The following is a 21,690-nucleotide window of genomic DNA, read 5'->3' on the forward strand; positions in this document are numbered from 1 at the left end:
GTGAAGAAAAATACGGATCAGTTCTTTCATTTGAGTATACATGTGAAATAGTTATTTTATATAACTATTGTAATAGTATTATTTTATATAACTATTATACATGTACCTATATATTTAAATGAAAGTAACTGATTCATATTTTTTTTCATTATTTTACATTAATATTCTAATGGAAAATTTTGTCGTTTAATGATAAATTATTATCAATACTTTTTTCGCTTATATAATACATGGTTGAGTATGAATTTTTCTTTTTATAAATTTATTCAAATTTATTCGCATTCTAGTTTTGGAACAAGAACAGCACTTTATGAGTGTGAAAACGAGTGTGCATAGGTCACGCGAATTTCGGAAGCTCATGACGAAGATTTTCAAAGCGTAAACGCGTCAAAAAAAAAAATAATTTATTCGTCGTAATTCGATTGTAAGTCGATTATTCATGCTCTCGAAGAATCCTTTCGGATGCACGACGACGCTGCGCGTAGAGATGTGTTAAAACGGCGATGCGAGTAAGACTAAAAAAAAAAGCATGATAATATCCTTAAAGATGTAAGACGTGAAAGAAACAGAATAAGAACATTATTTGCGACTATTATTTTTCTATGGCTCGTACGGAGTCCCCAAACTCATACAGATATTATATACATACACACATAAACACATACGTACGCAACTTGAGATTTACATAACTGATAAGCGAAAAACCTCCAATAGGCTATCAGAGGGAAATGCAGAGTGAAGTAAAAGGAAGCATAGGACTATAAAGTGAAGTAAGCGAGTAGAAAAAGAAAACAGATGTGGTAAGTAAATTTAACTTTTAAGTTTCATGCCCCGAGCATGTGTGAAGAAATTCAATAATGTAACGCGAGAATGGATTTTTGTTTTGTACAGCGGATATATTGTGATTTCCGATGCTGAATAATACTGAAATGATGAAATAACACGTCGTCGTGTCATTTCCGATCTCCTACACACTATACTTTTTCCAACGAATGAGACAAAAATAATTAAAGAAAAACCCGGCTTTCTTGTTTCTTCACGAAGCTGTAACGTCGTAAACCGTAAGGCGACCGCGCGCGGATCGCCCTCCCCCAGCGTCTCTCTCTCCGACAAATGCGCAAAAAAAAAATGCGGGAGATAACAGTTTACGAATTTAAATGCTAGATTACGTGAATTTTAAAGAGCGACTTGAGATACGACGAGAGATGCGTGTTGTGCAGTTTTCGGAAAAAAAAGGAGATGTACTCGGATGTAAATAAAATTATATAACTTTAGGACTCGAGCATATGTTGTTGATAAGACTACCGTGCGTCTGGCGATACTATATAAAGTGTGCTGCGCATTACATGCGGTGTGATTAGAATGTATGCAAAAGGAAAAAAAAAGAAAGAGAAGAAAAAACCCAGCGTCTTCCATGCGCTATATCCAGTGTTTTAAATGCTTGATAAGCGAACACACAGTAAACTAGAATGATTTATTATACACGCGATAATCGCACCCTCCGTAGAAGATTAACGGGCCCCGGTTAGTTCGTAACCCGAACCGACCGGAGCAGTAATTACGTTCTCTTATTTTTTTGCACGCGGACTTCTCATGTCCGATGTTTTTAAATGCCTCGCGGAAGTAATCGTCACGTACATTACTAACACATTAAGAAACACGTTAAGCAGTATCAATGTAATCGAAATTCGCCACAGACGTTTATAACGAATATAATTGTAGTTTGCAGCATACAATGAGTTTAATCCCGAAAGAAGTTCTGTACACGAATTTTTAAGGTCTTATTTCCAAAACTAGCGTTATTCTTTTTTAAAGCATTTTTATTATAAAATCTTTTTATCACAGGCATCTTCGTACAATCTGGCGTTATTAATAATAAAGAAATAAAAGTCAAGTTGACCATGTATACGTGTGTTTAAGGAAATTTATGGCTCATTACGAAAAAAAAAAAACGTGAACCAGCAAATACAATCGAGGATGACCGAGGAAGAGAAGGATATGCGTGAAACTTTATAACATAAAATTATCTACGGAGAAATCTCGGGGACACACAGTGTTTTCCGTGAAATATTTGTTTTAACTGCATCTCGTCCGCATCTGCACTTCCGGTTACACTGATCTACGTGTGAAGTATCTGTATCGCGGAATTGTCTCCGGACGACATTCGCCACGTGCGGATTGAAGAAGATTTTTCGGCCCTAAGTAGAGCGAGAGATCACGGTCATGCGCTTGCCGGTTATCAGGCGCAGCTCATCAGACCTGTCCTCGTACTGTCGCAGACTTCTCTTATCGCGCGACCTCTCGTCACGACCTTAGTGTCGACGTGCGAGAAATTGTTCTTGTAGTGACGGCGCAGAGTACGCGGATTCGGCACATAGACCTCGTAAGGCGCTCTGCCGCTCTCTATAACCCAAATACTGCCGGACTCGCCGATCCTCAGGATCGTCATTAGGCCCTGCGCGACTACGTAAGGCCTGCAAAAACAAGATTAAGTTACGACGAGCCGTTGAGAGATTTATCTCCTTGCTGAGGCAAGGCGTTGGCGATTATACGTATCGCGTTATAAGCATCGAAGGAGATTTAATGTCAGGATCGGATCTACTGCATGAATCTTACAGCTGGCATTTTAACTTTTCGTAGGGAGTTCGCGTTTTATTTCAGAAATGAATTTATAAATAATTAATTTGCAATTAATATATATATATATATTTGATGTGAAATTTATTATGAAATTTATTATTTGTTGGAGGAGTGAAAGACTTTTGTAATTGTGTCATATATTAATACTACGTAATCCAGCGCTTATCTGATTTATCTTGTCTTGTCAAACGTTTGATATGACATAAAGACAATTTTAATGGTGACTTACGTTTGTATCGAGAACTGTTCAAGATTCTTGACGAAATCTGCCTTCATGACTCTGGAAAGAAGTTTATTGGGGCTATCTACTGTCAGGGCGGTTTCTGTTAGTCCTGGACACAAAGTTATCACAGTAACGCCGGTCTTCTCATAGTGATAAGGATCCTGTTGGAGAGTGAACGTGAGTATATATGAAAATAATCCGTGGATAATGAAAATTAAAAAGCAGTACTTTATAATCCTAATTTTATTCTACAAGATAACGATCTTATAGAATATTGGGAAATTATTTGTAAACTTATACTTTTAGGATGATTGCTTGAATAACGAATTAATTTAACTGCGTTTTAATTTCTGTAAAATTACCGATAGAGATTCCGATAAACCGATGATGGCATGTTTCGTGGCAGTGTATACCGGAAGTTGGGCTGTATTTCGAATATCCACGTGCTGGCTCACGTTCACCAATATACCACCGCGACCGCCCATATCTCTGCTCATGTATTGCACAGCCAGCATCGCGGTGCTAACCATGCCTCCCTAAAATCAAGACACCACATTAGAATCTACTCCTAATTTTTATTATTATATTTATCATTAATCAATAATATTTATTTTTCAATCTTTCTATTCTTATGTACCAGTTTGGTAAAATCATTTCATGACGACACGAAATTATTTGAAATTGAGAAATTACATAAATTATATTTGAGATTTAAAAAAAAAATATTGCAAGAATTTTAGGAGAGAAAACATATTGCAGAATACAGAAATTACGAAATTAGAAAATCGTCGGTAAAATAATTAAGTTATTAATAAATCAATAAACTATTGTTAATAATACTCACGATGTTCACCGCGATTTCCTTCTCCCATCTTCGCTCGTCTAAAACTCCAGCGTTGTTTATCACGATGTCAATGTTTCCTAATAGCGATAATGCTTCTTCGAAAGCTTCTATAAATTGGTACAGACAAAAATAAGATACTCTGAAAGCGATACTCGGACAAGTTCAATGATTATAATTCTTGAGCAAACATCTAAGTGATTTGAAAATCTTGTTTCATATTTACCAGTCAGTTGCTTGTGATTAGATACGTCGGCGTGTATGAAGTGTACCTTCTTCTCGCCGTAAGATTTCTCGATGCCGAGCTCAATTCGTTTGCCGGTTTCAGCGTCGATATCCAATATAATTATTTTCTGTAACAAATACGTGTGAAATAAAATTTAATTTAAATATTAATGATAATATAATAGTGCCGAGACCAATATCAATACTTTGTAAATATTATAAAACAATCAACGCCACTTTGTAGATTTGAAGAAGAAAAACAATATTTTATATTTAACAGAAGAGAGACGTTTTAATTTGCAAAATAATATTAATGTAATTAGAAAAGGTAGTATTTTTTTTAAAAGAGTGCATTTTCTTGATTAAATGTTATATAAATTTCAATAAAAGTTTTTTTATATAATTATGCATTTACATAAAGTTCGAGTCTTATTTAAGTAATAGACTTTTTGTGAGTGTATATTGTTTATAGATTTATAGAAAATTATTTATATATGTAATGCTGATGTAGAATTCTTGAAAATTTTTCAAACTTTTATATTGTAAATTAATTATTATCTTAATTATTAAACATACCTTTGCTCCGTGCTTCAAGAAATGATTAAGAAAAGCGTTGCCCAATCCTGCCGCGCCGCCAGTTATTAGAACATTTTTCCTAGAAACAATGCAATTGATCGCTTCTATTTCCTTCGCTCTCTCGGACGCTGAAGAACGACGACGAAGGATTCTCAAACTTGGTTCTACATAAAATTACACATAAAATTTGCTTAATAAAATAAAAAAGAAATTCACTTTATTAGGAAAAACTAGTGTAGTTTAATAAGACATTACAATTATAACAACACCTTACAATAATAATATACATTAATAATATAATATAAAAATAATTGTTTCGGTCCGGCAATTTATTAGTTGTTTTGCTTTACTTTGTAAGTGTACTTACGTAATATTTTTATCTTAGAAAATTAAATTATAAAATTATAAAAATGTTATGTATAAAAAGTTATTAATATAATTCATAAAAATAAAATAATCGAAAGATATTTTTTACGTTTTTCAAAGCACATTTAGATACGTATTTTCTGATGAAAGAATCAGACCTACCTATTTTAGTCTCCATGAATGAAACTGCTTTGGATATTCGAGAAATGGACACAGTCAATTTCCGGCGCTTTCAAGTTCGGGGATGAAGTCGAGGAATCGGGAACTCGTGCTAGTAATACGTACGTTTCAACTGAACTTCGAGACGGTTCGAATGGTATTTATATACGATAAGCAGCGATGTGGGATTCTGCGATATTGCGACTCCAGTTCCCGTCGTGGCGGGGACGTCTCAGAGGGCGAAAGGTGGACTCCGGGCTGCTGATTACATAGACAGTAGATGTATAGATCGAATAATTATGATAAAAAAGGAATTTTCGAACTTTCTCATTAAAACTTGAGATCGTAAACAGCATTAATTGGGAGTTTAAAGATCAACTGTCGTATTTTGTACATATATCAGATCGATTAAAAGGATACTGGAGATTAAAGGAATACTGTTATAGATTCGTTAAATTGATAGTTCAATTTTTCTTACCAAGATTTTTTGATTTGCAAAAAATATATCAGATATGTAATTACGTATATAATACAAAAAATATATAGGTCATTTATTGTATAAATAATTTCTTAAGGGATTTATACTAGTATACCACTGTAAAACTCCAAGTTTTTAGTTTGGAGCGAGACAGATGTCAAAATTGAATTCGGTAACAGCAATATAACAAGGAACAACAATGCAGAAGAGCGTTGTTAAATAAACGGTTTATTTAACAAGGTTTGTTACATTTGATAATAATTTTTGCGATTTTCCAATCTATCGTGATCTTCTATTTTTTTTATTGTCTCTCTTATCTCCCCTCTCGCTAGACTATAACCAGTCACGTCTCGTCGTTCTCTTTTCTCTCAATGTTCCCGATAGCGCTTTCCCTAATTAACCCCTTCCGCAGAGGCTAATTAATCGCGTAGTGGCAATGTGTTTTCTGATACTGGACATACTGGACATAGACCGAGAGGAATTCCTTGAAGCGATCGCGCGCTTTTCCTTTTAGTTGAAGATAATGATAGTTTATAGTATCGCAGCGAATAGTAGACTAAGCAAGAGTAGACCTAATTAAAGTAGATCTTAACTAATTCCTAATTTTAACAATGTTATTGTTTTTTACACATGCATTACTATGTATTATTTATTTCATTAATATAACAAATTAAAGGATATAGGCTCACAAAAGATTAAAACTAAAAAATAAATACAAAGTTTAAGATAAATTACTACGTTTCTTACAATATTCAAAAACAAACATATGACATAACTGATCGCAATCGCAAACATTTCGACCTACAAGACAGTCATCTTCAGTGTTGTAGTTTAAATCAATAATTCTACTGCTATATTATCTCTGGTTAAAGTTTGTCAGTTCTGGTTCGCAGATAAAAGTAATCATTTTGTGATTGTCAATATGTATAAAATTCAATGTCCGTAAAAAACCTTGAGTAATAAGTCTCGGGATGTAACATTTCCATATGTCAAGTGTGATATATTCTAATAAGAATTAATAAAAATATATATTTGAAGAAACCGAGAAACTCTCTCTAAAACTATGAAAATTGTCGAGTTGTAAAGATGATCAATTAAAAGAAATAGTCAGATTTTAAAAAATTGTTTGTGCCGCGAGCAAGTAATAAAAATTTATTGCAACGCGCAACCCAGCAAAAATTCGCATCTTTTTAGAATTTCCTGCGAAAATATTTGTTTCGCATATTTGATCTCACCCCGTCGTGCCATTCCGTTAATAGAAATTTATGATAGTCACGGGGGACAGAGCTGGCTGGTAACTCGTTTTTCGCAGCATCATGCAACGGGAAAGAATATTTTCGCCCTTTTACGCGATATAGTGCTGCAGTCTATGTGATGTATATCTTCATGTTACTTTCAAATTAATTTTTAATACAATTTTGTCTTGACTGCTTTCGTTCATTTTCGTCGCGCCTTTTATATCGTAATTTCTCCGTTCTTTTCGAGGGTATACACGCGTTGCGTTCAATTTAAATGCAGAAAACATAATAAAATGCAAAAAAAAAGAAATAGATTTATCACAAACGATTGCGTCCGTGTGTGCTTGTACAGCCTTGGCTATAAGTATAAAATCACCACAAATTGACGTAAATGTTCTATATTTAATAATAAATTAAATAACAAAAAAATAAATTAATAAACAATTTTATTAAGAAATGATATTTATTTTTGTAAGAATTTTAATATTTTGTTAGTCCTCCTTTGGCTTTTATTGCTGCCTCTTCCAAGAAAATGTATAAATAAATTCAGAATATACTTTATTACTTATAGTCAAGGTTGTAGATATTATCTTTGCAAATTGATACGGACGGAAATGCATATTCGGCTAAAAATTTACAGTACACTCACGGCATTTGACGTAAGTGGCATTGGTGTATAAATGTGTGCACTATTTACAAAATAATGATTTATAGCAGGTCAAACTCAAGGCAAGAAACTACGTATGGTTCCGGGTATCCGGCGATCATTGGATGATATAACTTTTGTTCGAATCTGGCCGCTCGCGTAATTGTAGCTGCAACAAACATAACGAACAACGCGATAAATTGTTATCGATGGCCTTATCGTCGACAGTCAACCCTAATCAAATGACCTCTCCGTGGCTTCATCATCGTTATATGGGAGGTTACCAATTCTTTCTTTCGAATTCACGACGACAGAAGTTTACAAAAATCACTGAAATAATTGCCGATAAATGTCAGACCTACCGATGACTGAGGATAACAAAAAAAAAGGTCTAATCTTAATATTATTACAGCTCTATTTCATCATTGTTATACTTTTATGTTTCTAAACATTAAGTTTTATAAATTTTATATTATGTAACGTATGTAAATATTCCAAGATGTTTTCTTCATCGTAATTCCTTGGCCAATCTGTTAAATATAAATGCATTATCAATCTAAAAATGACGAAAGCAGACAACACGAGGGAAGAAGAGGCTGACGATCGCTGCAGCACATCTCCGCGGTTATTTGCAAATTACGCGGGGCGCTTTATCGTCAATCGCTCGTGGCGTCGGCGAACTTTAGAAATAACGCACTCGATGCAGTCGTGTGGCACAAAACGGTGATAAGAACTTGACGTGCGCACAGCTCGTGCTCGCTGCATCTTATCAATAGAAAAAGCGCACTTAACGTCCGGTCGGCGTCGCGCCGGCGATAAATCAGCTCGAGAATTCGCGCGTTGTCGACTCCCCGAGCCGATACCATAACCGGTACGAATTGGTTCCGATCGAACTTTACTCCGAATCGAGAAGAAAAGTAATTTCTCGTGCGGTTTTTACTTATATATATGTTATCGTGTAAGGCTGCACGACGTAAAAACGCGAGATTCGCGCCTCTGTCTGATTCGGAGATGCAGTGGTGCATAAACACGCGTGTCTGCAAGTGATTACAGTCTCCACCAAACAGTTGATAATCGGTCCCGACTGATTTGTGGGATAGTTTTTACTGATATTGTTGTTAAATATGATTTCCTTATTTTACATGCAATTTTACGCGGTTTTCGCGGTCTGAAGAAGTCTAATATAAATTAATTATTTTTTTAAATATTTATATTAATATGTATATAATATTAATATACATTATATTTGATATTTTATTTATAACATTATTACAAATGTATAATTGAAAGTCAATAGGAATTATTTATGAGCTTTCAGGATTTGTAACATCTTAAAATAGTGCGACGCGCTCATAACGTAAAATTACAATTAAACTGAGATTACATTATTAGCAATTATCGTTTTTAAAGCGGCATGATGCTCGAGATGAGCACGAGATTATACTTATTAGTTCATTTATATGTTTAGTTTTTATGATTACATAACAATTTTAATTTTACGATTTTATTGGATACAAAAGAAAATAAACTAAAAAAAATTTAATTGAAGAGTTTTATGAAAAAATTTATCACATTTTATTTAAGGTAAAAAGTTATTTTGAAATCTCTAGTTATTCCAAGAATAAAATATTCAGTTACACATATAACATTGATTTAATCAATAGCTTAGATTTATTATTGCACAATTTACTTACGACATTAACGTAAACTATATTTATTATAAAAATATTGTATGCATGCATTTAATTTTAAAAAGAAGGTGATAAATGTTTAATAGTAAAAATACTATTTTTTACAAAACAAAAATCTATTAACGGTTTATTACAAATTTCACATCATAATTATAATTTCTTAATTAACAACAGGTGGTTTAACAAAATATTTTTCTAAACAAAAAAGCAATTTGACTCCATTTTGTTTGTTGCTCAATGAATACAGAATATTCAATCTGCGATCAATTTCATATTAGTGACTTATCCTCTGCGTCGATTTCTGTCTTCTGCGGCAAAGTGTCGGGAAGTTGCACCTCATAAACCGGTTTTCCATCCTCGCTAATCCACACGCTGCCATTCTGCGCGCATCGAATTACGTATATCAATCCATGAGCGACGCTTTCCACCCTGGCGACATATTTCATTATTGTATTTTAAGTAAGTTTCGAGAATACGCCAATTATGGGCTAGCAGCAAGTCTCACCTTTGAGGCTGATAATTCTGCAAAATATCAGCGGTCGAAATACCCTGTGGTAAATCATCTATGGCTGATGTATCGACCAAACCGGGACACAAAACAATTACTTTTACATTAGTCCTCTCGTAGTGATAAGGTTGCTGTAAAAAAAAATATCTGATTACGACAGTCTATCTTCTGCATCTTTTTTATATAAAATTTAAAATGTTATATCCTAGACAACATGAAGTCCAAAATCGGGACATAAAATGTCTTTAATTGTAAAACAACTTTTAGACGCCTTCAGACATTTCTCACAAAAGGATATCTGATTACGACAGTCTATCTTCTGCATCTTTTTTATATAAAATTTAAAATGTTATATCCCAGACAACGTGAAGCCCAAAATCGGGACATAAAACGTCTTTAATTGTATGACGTTTTTAGACGCTCCTTCAGACATTTCTCACAAAGATGTTTTTAAGACATTAAGATGTCTCATGTCCCGATTTTGGACTTTATGTTGTCTGGAATGCGTTTAATGAATATTTTTTAGATAAAATTATCATTAAAATTTACATTTGAGAAGAAAAGTAATTATTATTTAATTACATTCTTAAAATTTTATCTTCGAAAAATTTATCCTTTTAAAACTGGATAATATTTCTTTGTGTCATTATAATTATCATAAATTCTATTGTATTTTTCAACGTAATACTTACTGCAAAGGAACGGCTGAAACTAACTACGGCGTGCTTCGTAGCAGAATATACCGGAAGCTGCGAAACGGCTCGTAATCCAGCAATAGACGAAATATTGACGATGACACCACCCTTTCCTCCTGAGTCCTTTCGCATTTGTTGAATCCCCAAAAGAGTTCCACGAATCACAGCTGTCTACAATAATAAAATTAATACTTCACATATTAAGATTTGCTTTGTACAGTGTTAGCGTTTTCGCATCTTAATTGTTTGTAATATTCCACGGTCGATTCTGATATTTAATAAAATTAATAAAATTAAAAAAATTTATTTTCTCTAAAATATTACTTCCATTATTTTTAATTATATTATTTTTAATTAAGACAGCCACATTTAAGCCTACTAACTTTTCTAATAGCTTTAGATAAATTAATTCATGTAATTATGTATTTATCACAGTTTTATAATTACATATACATATAGAATAGCCTGTTACTAGAAAATATTTATGTTAAAGGAAACTGCTTTTTTGTGATCAATTTTTCATTCAAATTAATATAACAACTCGAAGTTAAAACAAAAAGTTGAAAATAAAACTTACCACATTAACATCGATGGCTTTGGAAAAGTCAGTTTCATTTATTACACCTGCATTGTTTATAAAGATGTCCACTCCGCCGAGAATATTAATCGCCTCTTTGAACGTGGCTGCAATAATTAATATTTTCAGTTTTGAACAAATATTCCTTGAATGCGCAAATTAAATTAATTTTTACAGACAGTTCACCCAAGTAATATTCGAGTTTGCTTATTAATGTAAATATTAATGAAGTAACATGATAAAAAATAACATGAAAATAACATGAATATAGACTTGATATATGTATTTACCATCAAATTCGGAATTATTTGTTACGTCACAATGAAGAAATACAGCTCGTTTACGCCCAAATTCGTTGTTTAAACTTTCTACAGCTTGTTCTCCAAGGTTTTGTCGTATATCAATCATAGCTATCATCTAGAAGAAACATTTATGTTCCTATTACTTGTGTATAAAGGAATTTAAAGTTTACAAATATTTCAGAACTATTACGCCAGATGATAGAATCAGATCAGCGATAGAAGAATTTTCTTTCAAATGGTTTACAAATGGCAATTTTATTCTTGCATAACGTTATCAATATTTTCAAATGATAAATATCTATTATTTTTAGCTGAATTACATATAAATGCGCTAGCAATGAAATATTCTGCATTTCAAATTTAGTTTAAAGCTATCGGCTGATAATAACAATTCGTTAATTAACGCAAAAAGTTTCCGACGTGATTTGACACATAATTATTCGTGTTTAATATATATTTTCTGATCAATATTTTTATTATATACATAAGATTAGCATTAATTTATTTATATTAGATTATTAAAATATGACATTATAGTGTAACAATCAAATGTATAATAAACAAGCAAATATATAATAAACAATTAAGGAAGCAAGCTTTTATCAAACGATCTTCTCTTATTTACAACTAAGCAGAGATAAAAATTAAGCGATAATAAAATATTGGTATATAAACATTTTGTTAATCTTTAGTGATTGCAGATTATTACTAACAAAAGGAATAAAATAATGGAGCATATGGAATCATCGTGATAAGTTTAATGAACATTTTTTAAAGAGTACTATATAATAAAATGTTCCTATTATATAATAATTGCTACTGATATATTTATATATGTGAATATTGTATACAGTATTATTATTATTATTAAATATTATTATTATTATTATTACATACCAAAGCGCCATTTCGCAGAAGCTCCCTGCTAAATGCCAAACCCACATTACTTGCTGCTCCAATTATTATAACTCGTTTATCTTTGATCTGCATATCTCCTCCAATTTTACCAGCAATCGAGCTCTCTTCCGTATATATTTCTTCACTTATAAAAATATTCCTCGTTCTAAGGTACTTCAATACACGAATTTCTGTTTGCGAATTTTATATTTCTGCAATGGAACTGCGCGAGATCCAGGAATCGAGATGTCTCTTTATCGATACGACCACCATCTGCGACACGATCGTCGGCCCGTTCGAGAGCCTCCTTGAACCGATATGGAAGACTTCACTGTTTTCGTATGGTGATCTTCGACCTCACGATCTGCGTGACGTTCAATTCATCAGAGTCTTTCCTCGCGCGAGATTCGTTATAATCCATAAAGACGGCGCCGTGAATGTCTTCATCTCCCAATTGTGTAGTTTTTGACTTCAGTAGCATTGAAGAAAATTCGCAACATTTCTCAGTGAAGTGAAACCGGAGAAGTTAAATTTTATATGAATTTATATTAAAAAAAAATAAAGAAAACTTGAGAGTCAAAACTTGATCAAGAAGTTTTAGACGAGATACTGTGCATTCTCACATGCATCTGTATTAATTTTTAACCGTCGTGTGATCTATTTCTTACGAAAATAAGCAAGCATTCATAATTAAACGAGTGCTAAATGGCATATCGCTATCGAGAAAACGATTGCACACAAAAATAAACTCCACATTAAAATTACAATGATGTGATTAATCAACGACTGTAATCTAGAAAGGCTATCTAATGCAGCGCTTGAGTTTATTAACAAGAGAACCTCGCCAACTCGGGAATTCTGATCTCAATGCAACATAAATGAACAGTAAATGTATGAATGTGGAAATTTTTAATTGAGTTTTGAGTAACGATGAAATCATACATTATAATATCGTAGAGCGATATTCGACTTTCCTCGATATGTTAAAAACTATTTTTAAATTGATAAAAATAGCTGTATATTAAAATCGTTTTGGCATCAATTAAAAATTTCCAAATATATTTATATCTCTCACGTGTATGCAAAGTTATATTAAAATCAGAATTTTCAGTTTGATGATATATTAATCCGTTGTTAAATTTTGGTAAATCCATACTTTAATAAAAAATGTTTATATGTTAATATATTATTTTATAAATTGCATGTAAAATCTAAAATAAAAAAAAGACAATGCAAAATACAAGATTTTAATATTTAATAGGTAACTATTTAATCGGTATATCTCAATGCACACATATTTGATAATTTATGTACTGCACATGTAAAATTTGAAATAAAAAGAACTGCTATTTAAGGCTGTGTCTGTTTTAAGTTAGATGTATATCCAAATATAGTTTGCGTAACTGAAATGACAAACATAAATTCAAATTATTGAATCAACTTTTATTTTGCAAGTGTCTCACATCCCCTGCTAGATATAATTATTACATTATTAATTATACGCATTTATAATTTTATGTGACATTTTTCTACCTCACAGAATAAAACAGTTTTACAATTACTATTAGACAGAATGTCTCTATAGTATCTCTATATATAGTATAGAATCTATATATAGTATAGAATCTATATATAGTATAGAATCTGTCAGTATCTGTCTGAATACTCTGAATCTTTTATCGTAAAGATATGTCTCCGCTGAAGTCTATATCGTTTAATGGGCAAAGCCGATTGTCTTCAATGAATTCATTAATAAAATACATACATATTTTGTACTTTTAATTATATCTAAAACGAATTAATACAACAACGTAATAATCATAAAATCTATTTACATAATTAAAAATTAAACGAGAGAACAGAAATGTATTTTTCTCTCTTCGAGATTGAGCAAATTTTACGCTGTACGATCCAGTCCTTCAAGAAGAGGAGCTTTGAATTTTTGCTTTCGAGGCGCGTTTGCTTTTTCGGCGACGTCAAATCTAAAAATAAGATAAGGGCCATAACGGGGACCGACGGCGACTGGATAGGAAGGCCGCTGTGGATTGTCTGTCGAGGGATTTTCGGGCGCACGCATTCACGCACGTGCGTGAAGGATACGCACCGGCCGGCGCGGCGTCGCGCACGCCCGCATGGCATGTAAACGCGCCAATCAATATCGGGCTATACCGGGTGGGCACCCCCGACCGTCGCGGCCGTCAGTCAGCCAGTACACCATCAACCACCAACCACACCTTCCCGGGATTGCCTTGCCGCCCGTCAATCGCGCCCTTTCGACGAGGGAAGGACGCGACGTCTGTCTGGACCGCTGCATCCAAGCACCGCAAGCTATATAGAGCCGGCTTATCAGCTTCGTTACACCCCGCCTGTTGCGAAACGTCAGTAGGGTGGAGAGATCGTAAAGGTACGGAGAACGGTAACGGAACGGAGTCAGTGAACTTAAGGTCTGTTCTTTGTGGCTGAACTTGCGTACATTAATTGTACTTAAAATGATATAAATATATTGGAAGTTAAACGAGAAAGAAAATTTTAATGTAGTCCAGTGCAGCGACAAAGATCAGGCCTTTAATCTTGACGGAGGGAGAAAATCGGACGTCGCGTAATAGGCGGATTTTTGATGTGCCGAGCGTTTGGGGATGTATACCGTTTAGTGGTATATCGGAATTTTAATGTGATCATCAGATTGAAAAAATTCCGTAATATCCAAATGTGAATTGCATTAATACTCGCGATCGTTGATATCAGTATCTCTTTTCTCACTGGTGCAGACGTGACAGGTCGAAGAATTATGCCATGTATTTGGATGCGCGAATTATGCCCATCTCTGCCCTTGGAATATACGGGATGAATTAATTATAAAGCGGAGAGTTGCGATTAATAAGAAATAACAGACGCGTACAGAGAATTCAAAATTCAGATTCAGATCTTTGTTAAAAACATTTTCGCTTTTCTTTAAATTCTCTTAAAACAATAAAATATATCTTTAGCTATAATATCGGAATCCGAACAAATCCATAAGTGTCCACAGAAAAAAAAAGATCGCGACGTATATCGATTGACTTTTTTTTTTCTAATTCTCCTTCCAAGAAACGAAAAATATACAAATAAGCCTGCAAATTGATGAATAAACTAAAAAACTTAATAAGATATATCTGGAGTGCTAATTTGACACAATAGCAATTCTTAAATTAATGAGCATATCCAATAACCAGTTTTCTAAGAGCTGAAATATTTAGAATGCCCTTTTATAAGAAATGATGTCACCTTGATGATATATTACTTTTTTAGGAGTTATATTAGATCAATTTAAAACCTGATTTTTGTTTTCGATCTTGTTTTAAGAAATCCTTCATTTATTTCAGCTGACTAACAAAAAAACACAACAAAAATAAAAAATTAACGGATAAAAAAAGTAAAAAAACATTCGTTCTAAAATTTTTCGTCCCTAAAAATTTGCCGCTCTGGGCTATAACTCACTTAACCCCTTTGACTATATAAGTATGGACTGATAGTAATTAACTTCATAATCGTGTCGCCAAGCTGTAGACTCCACCCCAGTCAGTAATTTTCTGCGGAGAGGGGGAAGGCTCCTGTGAAATCAGCGTGTTTACGACATGTAAAGGAAAGGTGCTGAGTGTGTTTTTAATTTCATTCCGTCGATTTGATATTTTTTTCGGCTATCAATTTTCAACATAACATTTAATACATTTTGACATATTTTACATTTTTTTACTGACTAGGATGGAGCCTAAAAATTAAAGTTCGATACCTCAACCAACTTCAGCTTAATCCTTAATTAACCCTGCCATATAATTGGACATATTCATGTGATTGTATTGATAAATATTTATATCGCTATACGTTAAACTGTAAGTAAAAACGTGTTCATATTTGTGTATAATACTTATGCGAATACGTTCGTCCGAATAACTTTAAAAACCAATGACGGTTAAACTTTGCAAGACTTTGAATACGCCAAACAAGCACAGTCTTTTCCGCAATTAAGAGCGAAATCTTTTTAGTCGTCGATTCAAAAGGAAATTCTAATACGGTATTGTCAAATTCTACATGTGCAGATACGAGAGAAGATAAGAACCTAAAAGAAATGGAAATATCAGGGCGAGTTGCCCTAATAACGGGAGCCGCAGAGGGCATTGGTAAAGCATTTGCCATCGAACTGTTGAATCGTGGTGCCAAGGTATATTATAATTTATATAAGAAAATATATTTATTCAATAGTTTCTAAATCTATTTTAAAATGTTTGTATTAGAATAGCCCCTATTATCTTATTTATACAATATATCACATTTTATGTATTTCTGACTTCTTTCCATTTCTGACTTTATAAAATTTTTATTTAATTTTTTAGTGATTTTTTAATAATATCGATAAAATTCTTACGTAAATTTAAATTAATTTCTCAATATGAGAGAAATGATGTTTTTCAAACAATTCATATAATATACAACTTACATAAAATTTATATAAAATAACATTTTATTACATGTATGTAGGTGACCATATGTGATATGAACGTCGAAGAAGGACAAAAACTGCAGAAAAAATTAGCCGCAGAACACGGCAAAGATCGCGTAATTTTCTTGCCATGCGACGTCACAGATTATCCGCAACTCGAAGGTATATTACTATAACTCGCGGCAGTCGTTCCTCAGAGAGAAATGACTCGTCGAATTAATGTCGAATCGACATCAAATCGATCTCGGTACAATGATTTCGACATTAATTCGACTACGATTTGATGTCAAATTGATGTCGTTTCTCACTGGGTCGCGATCTATAAATCTATCGTCGATTTATTTCTTTATAAAATGACTACTCAGACAACACGGTGTAGACAAAATTTAACAGACATCTTAGAGATATCTTATGTCCCAACTTCGTGTTCGTCTGGGTAACTCATCTCCTACATAAGTGCACATGCATACGATTTTCATTTTAATTAATGTAATTGTATTCAACATACGATACAATTCGATCTGCAGGTGCGTTTCGGACAGCGGCCACGGAATTCGGCCGTAATGTTGATATCGTTATCAACAACGCTGGTATCATGAATGACCGGTTTTGGGAGCTTCAAGTAGACGTTAATCTCGTAAGCAAATATCCGATTCCTTGCAATGTTTCATTTCAATACCATGTTCATAAAAAGTGCGTTAAAATATTTACGATGCTTATAAAAATTTTTTGTTTTCTTTTTCACTTTTGATATCTTATTTATTTCCCATTAATTGAAGCGATCTTATATAGTAATTCTATGTACCTTTGTGTTTGTGCTTTATTAAATTCAAAATGTTCCGTAAAGTAATATTTTTTTATATTTATGACGTGTGTGTATGTAAAAATTGATATCTCTGCAAATATAATTATAGAACGGGGTAATACGCGGTACTATGCTTGCTCAACGATTACTGGGCATCGATAGGGGTGGCCAGGGTGGAGTCGTTGTTAATATTGGCAGCATCGCCAGCATTAACCCTTACGTCAGCGTACCAATTTATTCCGCGACGAAAGCGGCTATTGTCAGCTTCACTAGAGCTTATGGGGTAAGAAGTCTCTTTATATCTCTTGATTTTACAATACAAAACAATATTATAACTATTGTCTAGAAATGACAGTAATATCAGTTTTTTGATTGTTTTTACTATTTGCAGAAATTGAATAAGAAATTCAAAAGAATTTTCATTTAAAGATTTAAAAAATACAAATTGATTTAACCGATTTTTTTTGTTAAATACAAATTAAATACAAAGGAAATAAAATGTACTAATTTTCTTCTCAATTTTTGAAAAGGATAAATATCATGTTGACTTGACGGGCATTAAGGTGATGGCACTCTGTCCGGGTCTCACGAACACCAAGATGATATGTGACGTCAATAAAAAGTTTTCTTTGAGTCGATTCGAGGAAGCCTGGAAAAAAGATACGAAGTCCTCGGTTCCTCAAAGGTATGATTTCATATATAATTTCTTTCTCGATCTATCCATGAATAAATAACTCATAATTAGAGAACTATTTCTTAATTATATAAATAATAAGTAATGGTTATTTCTTAGCGTCATTTCAAAGTATTAGTTTCAATAAACAATTTAGGAAAAAATATAATTATAGCACAAAGAAAGAATTTATTTTTACAACGATGTTACATATATAAAATAAAACCAGCACGTAGCAATTACTATTTGTAAAAAAAGACACTCGACATTGCAGGCCGGAGGACGTGGCGAAGGCATTGGTGCACGTGATTACTAAGGGCAATAGCGGAAGCGTGTGGACGGTGGAGAAGGGCGAGCCGCCGTACGAGATCAGCTTTTAAGTGGATCCCGCGTGCGCGCTCTTGCAACGATTCTTCCTCGCTTCGCTGCAAATATCTTATGCCGTATCGCACAATTAACTGTAATTTGTATCGAGATATATATATATCCCGTCGCGCGCCGTCGAAAAGGCGGAAACACGCGAGCGTAACATAATTATTCGTACCTCCGTACCAAATAACACATTCGCGGAAGATCAATGCGTTTTTCACTTCCTCGCCTTTCAACGACAGCAAAATATGCGTCAGTCGAGGTCATTTAATTCATCACACATTTTTTATAGAGAACGATCCTTTTGATACGTTTTTTTATACTTGGCGGTTTTTATACCTGCGAAATTTAACAGAGAAACGCGACGAGTCCTCGGAATTACGCGAGATAGATAGTCGCGAGATATTTGAAAAGAGAGGAGCAAGAGGATCCGCATGGGTCGACCGACGCGGGACACGTGTCGCGACCTTCCCGTGGAAAAACATTTATTGCACAAAAAAAAAAAGGAAAACAATGTAAAAACAATGGCTTTCGCTTCCGTCCCGCACCCGCGTTGCAAGTTCACGGTCGATTTTCGCACCAGGCCTCAGTTACGCTCGTCGATCGAGAAATTCTCGAGCCCGAGGAGGAATCTCCCGAGGAATTTGTTGGGCGCGTGTTGTCGACGCCTGATGTGCGCATCGCACCGATGAAAATGATTGCAACGACATTTCGATCCTGCCGCACTTTGTAACCGTCGCGCGATTTACTCGTTTTTTCTAACGCACACGTCGTAAATATCGACGATTCTCCTTTAACGCCATTCCGTTTAATGACATTATATGCTGCATGCAATGTAATCGCGTTTCAAACAGGTCGAGTATAATAGAGACACACTTTGCATTTGTTGCTTGTATGATGAAGACAGAGGAAGAGCGTATAAGAGAAAGAATGAAAGAAATAAGCATTTTCGCGCTGTCGAAGCGTACAAAAAAAAGGGAGAAAGATTATGTTTCTTATAATGACTAATGCAAATAACTCTGGATCCACGAAAACTTCCCCTTCACGAACGTGTCGGAAATCTATTAAAATTACATAAAAAGGAACAAAAAAATATTACAATATACATATTACATTACAAATTAAACAAGACAGAATATATACAATTGAACAAAAAAAGTGGAATAATAAGTTAAATAAAAGTGTAAACTACGACCAGAGATTTTTATATTAAATATACATTTGAGAATTTAAATATATAATTTAAAAATATTATCAAAAAAATATTAGAGAATAAACGACTGATAAAATTATATAGTTTTATAAAATTATTGTTTGAATAAATTAAGTTAATCGTTAAAGAGGATAGGAAATCTATAAAATTTTAGAAACTTCATATAAAACCTGAGAATTGACTTTGTGCCAACTTCCACTTCGAAGTTCGATAATATATGATGTTTCGAGAGTTATCTGCATCAGTTGTCTATTAACTGCGAATGCAATTAAACCGAAATCCGTCGGACATTACTCCACAAATGAAACTATATATCTAATCGTGTCTGTAATTTTTCTACAGTATTTTGAGGGAGACAAGAGTATTTAGAGATGGTAGTAGCGAGAGGTAGAGTTAGAATCTATAACCTAAGTGCAAGCACACGACACTCGACGCGATCACATTTTTTCGATATTAGGTATTAGGAATCACGAGACAATTTATTTGATGTGTAATCGCATCGAATTGCAAAGCTCGGTTCGATATATGTCGGTCAGATGTCTAGCTAGCTGAGTTTTGTTTTGATATCGCCCGTTCGAGTTCGATCCTTTATTATAGCTTTCCAGCGATGAAACGATCAGTGGCGATTTCGTTTTTGTTATGCGTTAATATGTATGTTGCTAATCTTGCTAATAAAAAATGCATTGCCTTTTAATAAAATCAACGGACCAGTGATTTATCTCTCTTTCTCTTTCTCTCTCACTCAGGTGTACCTTAATAATTTTATATCTTTAATAATACAAAACTTAATTTTCCGATCTGTTTTCCCTTCAATTCTTTTTAAATTTCAAAAGAAATAATAATTATAATTAAGTGGAATTATATCAGAAATACATCACGATATTAATTAAAAAATTTACTACTTTAAATATACATTTATACATTTAAATATTCAATATTTCTAATATATTTCTATTAAAAAAATTTGATCCTATTTATACATATATTTCCAAGATAATAATAATCAAAAACTCACAGAGCGTTAAGAAATGGATGAATTGTTTCTCTCGCGGTTTATTTTTAGCGGTTTCGATTATATTTCACGCGTCCCTCACGTAACATTGAACACCCTTTTCCCCACATGCTTCTCTCATCTAGATGCGCAAATCCGATCTTGTTTACCTCGGGAACGAGCTCGCGTTATCCGATTTCTATGCAGCCTATCCGCATATTCGATATTTTATCATGCACGATCGACTTCTCGAATTTCAACATATACGGCTTCTCGTTAGCAATATGCGACAAATATTCATTTGCGGATCGATGCTGGACGGGATCGCTCCCAGTCAGTGTGATTTGACGTTTGCATTGTCTCTCGGAAAGTATATACCGAACGCAAGATAATTATAATGGAGATCAAAGGGAAAACCGTGCTCGTCACCGGCGGAGCCAACGGTATCGGCTATTGCACCGCTCGTGAATTACTTCGAAGTGGAGCGAAGGTAATTATAAGCGAAATCAAACGTATGTAAATAATGCGGTACACAACTTATAAATATTGCCCGTAAATTACTCTATCACATATTTTTTTATATTAATTAAAATAATAAAAATCGATTAGATTTCGATATATACATATATCGATTAGATTAGCTTTTTAGCAAGTGTAAAAATTACGCATGAAAGATGAATGATATTTCAATAAGGAGTTTACGTATATATTTTGTCTTAATAATTGCAGGCCGTTGCAATCATAGATCTACCCGATTCGAACGGTGAAAATGCTGCTACGGAATTGAAGAAGGAATTGGGCGCGAATCGTGCCATTTTCCTCGTTGGAAATGTGGCCAATTCCGAGGAACTAACGGGTATTGCATTAATCGATTGCTAAACATATCAACTCTGCAAGAGTACAAAAAAAAAACACAAAATTATAACACAATAAATAACATTATAGCAGAATCTACACGAGAGAATTTTTTTTTAATTTACCCTGCAAATCATGTTAATTGTAGGACAATATAGTATTTAGGCAAATTTTACTGTGCACTACAATAAATTTTACAGTAGTAAAATACAATAAATAATTTATTGTAGTGCACAGTAAAATTT

At 33.5% G+C, this 21,690-nt stretch overlaps 3 protein-coding genes across 3 annotated transcripts in view; 1 reads left to right on the forward strand and 2 right to left on the reverse strand.

The window, feature by feature from the left end:
- Positions 1–1,802: 1,802 nt before the first annotated feature.
- Positions 1,803–5,192, reverse strand: LOC105448636 (15-hydroxyprostaglandin dehydrogenase [NAD(+)]-like). The gene is made up of 7 exons (XM_011687321.1): positions 5,034–5,192; positions 4,506–4,669; positions 3,931–4,057; positions 3,708–3,814; positions 3,226–3,399; positions 2,870–3,024; positions 1,803–2,474 (listed from the first exon to the last, which is right to left on the reverse strand). The coding sequence occupies exons 1-7, from the start codon at positions 5,047–5,049 to the stop codon at positions 2,240–2,242; spliced, it is 978 nt and encodes a 325-aa protein (XP_011685623.1). The 5' UTR covers positions 5,050–5,192; the 3' UTR covers positions 1,803–2,239.
- A 4,087-nt stretch (positions 5,193–9,279) lies between these two features.
- On the reverse strand, positions 9,280–12,402 carry LOC105448635 (15-hydroxyprostaglandin dehydrogenase [NAD(+)]-like). The gene is made up of 6 exons (XM_011687320.1): positions 12,063–12,402; positions 11,154–11,280; positions 10,864–10,970; positions 10,284–10,457; positions 9,589–9,722; positions 9,280–9,512 (listed from the first exon to the last, which is right to left on the reverse strand). Exons 1-6 carry the CDS (start codon positions 12,153–12,155, stop codon positions 9,353–9,355), a joined length of 795 nt encoding a protein of 264 aa, XP_011685622.1. The 5' UTR covers positions 12,156–12,402; the 3' UTR covers positions 9,280–9,352.
- Positions 12,403–14,268: 1,866 nt separating this feature from the next.
- The window catches only part of LOC105448728 (peroxisomal hydratase-dehydrogenase-epimerase-like), a 10,298-nt gene continuing 2,876 nt past the window's right edge, over positions 14,269–21,690 (forward strand). Inside the window, exons 1-9 of the mRNA XM_011687470.1 lie at positions 14,269–14,466; positions 16,139–16,260; positions 16,578–16,701; positions 17,067–17,176; positions 17,454–17,627; positions 17,875–18,029; positions 18,292–18,394; positions 20,934–21,080; positions 21,320–21,446. Of these exons, the coding sequence (XP_011685772.1) occupies positions 16,168–16,260; positions 16,578–16,701; positions 17,067–17,176; positions 17,454–17,627; positions 17,875–18,029; positions 18,292–18,394; positions 20,934–21,080; positions 21,320–21,446 (1,033 nt within the window). The 5' untranslated portion in view covers positions 14,269–14,466; positions 16,139–16,167. The remainder of the gene's footprint in view (positions 14,467–16,138; positions 16,261–16,577; positions 16,702–17,066; positions 17,177–17,453; positions 17,628–17,874; positions 18,030–18,291; positions 18,395–20,933; positions 21,081–21,319; positions 21,447–21,690) is intronic.

The sequence above is a fragment of the Wasmannia auropunctata genome, unplaced genomic scaffold, assembly GCF_000956235.1.
Source record: "Wasmannia auropunctata unplaced genomic scaffold, wasmannia.A_1.0 LD336083.1, whole genome shotgun sequence".
NCBI classification, from domain to species: Eukaryota; Metazoa; Arthropoda; class Insecta; order Hymenoptera; family Formicidae; genus Wasmannia; species Wasmannia auropunctata.

Excerpts from the sequence above, each read along its gene's own strand:
- LOC105448635 (XM_011687320.1), bottom strand. The coding sequence starts at position 12,155 with ATGCAGATCAAAGATAAACGAGTTATAATAATTGGAGCAGCAAGTAAT. Across the intron at positions 11,281-12,062 it reads TTCTGCGAAATGGCGCTTTG|ATGATAGCTATGATTGATAT; the intron begins GTATGTAATAAT and ends TGTTTCTTCTAG. Across the intron at positions 9,723-10,283 it reads GTTTCAGCCGTTCCTTTGCA|CAACCTTATCACTACGAGAG; the intron begins GTAAGTATTACG and ends TTTTTTTTACAG.
- LOC105448636 (XM_011687321.1), bottom strand. Across the intron at positions 3,400-3,707 it reads AGGAAATCGCGGTGAACATC|GGAGGCATGGTTAGCACCGC; the intron begins GTGAGTATTATT and ends TCTTGATTTTAG. Across the intron at positions 3,025-3,225 it reads GTTTATCGGAATCTCTATCG|GATCCTTATCACTATGAGAA; the intron begins GTAATTTTACAG and ends ACTCTCCAACAG.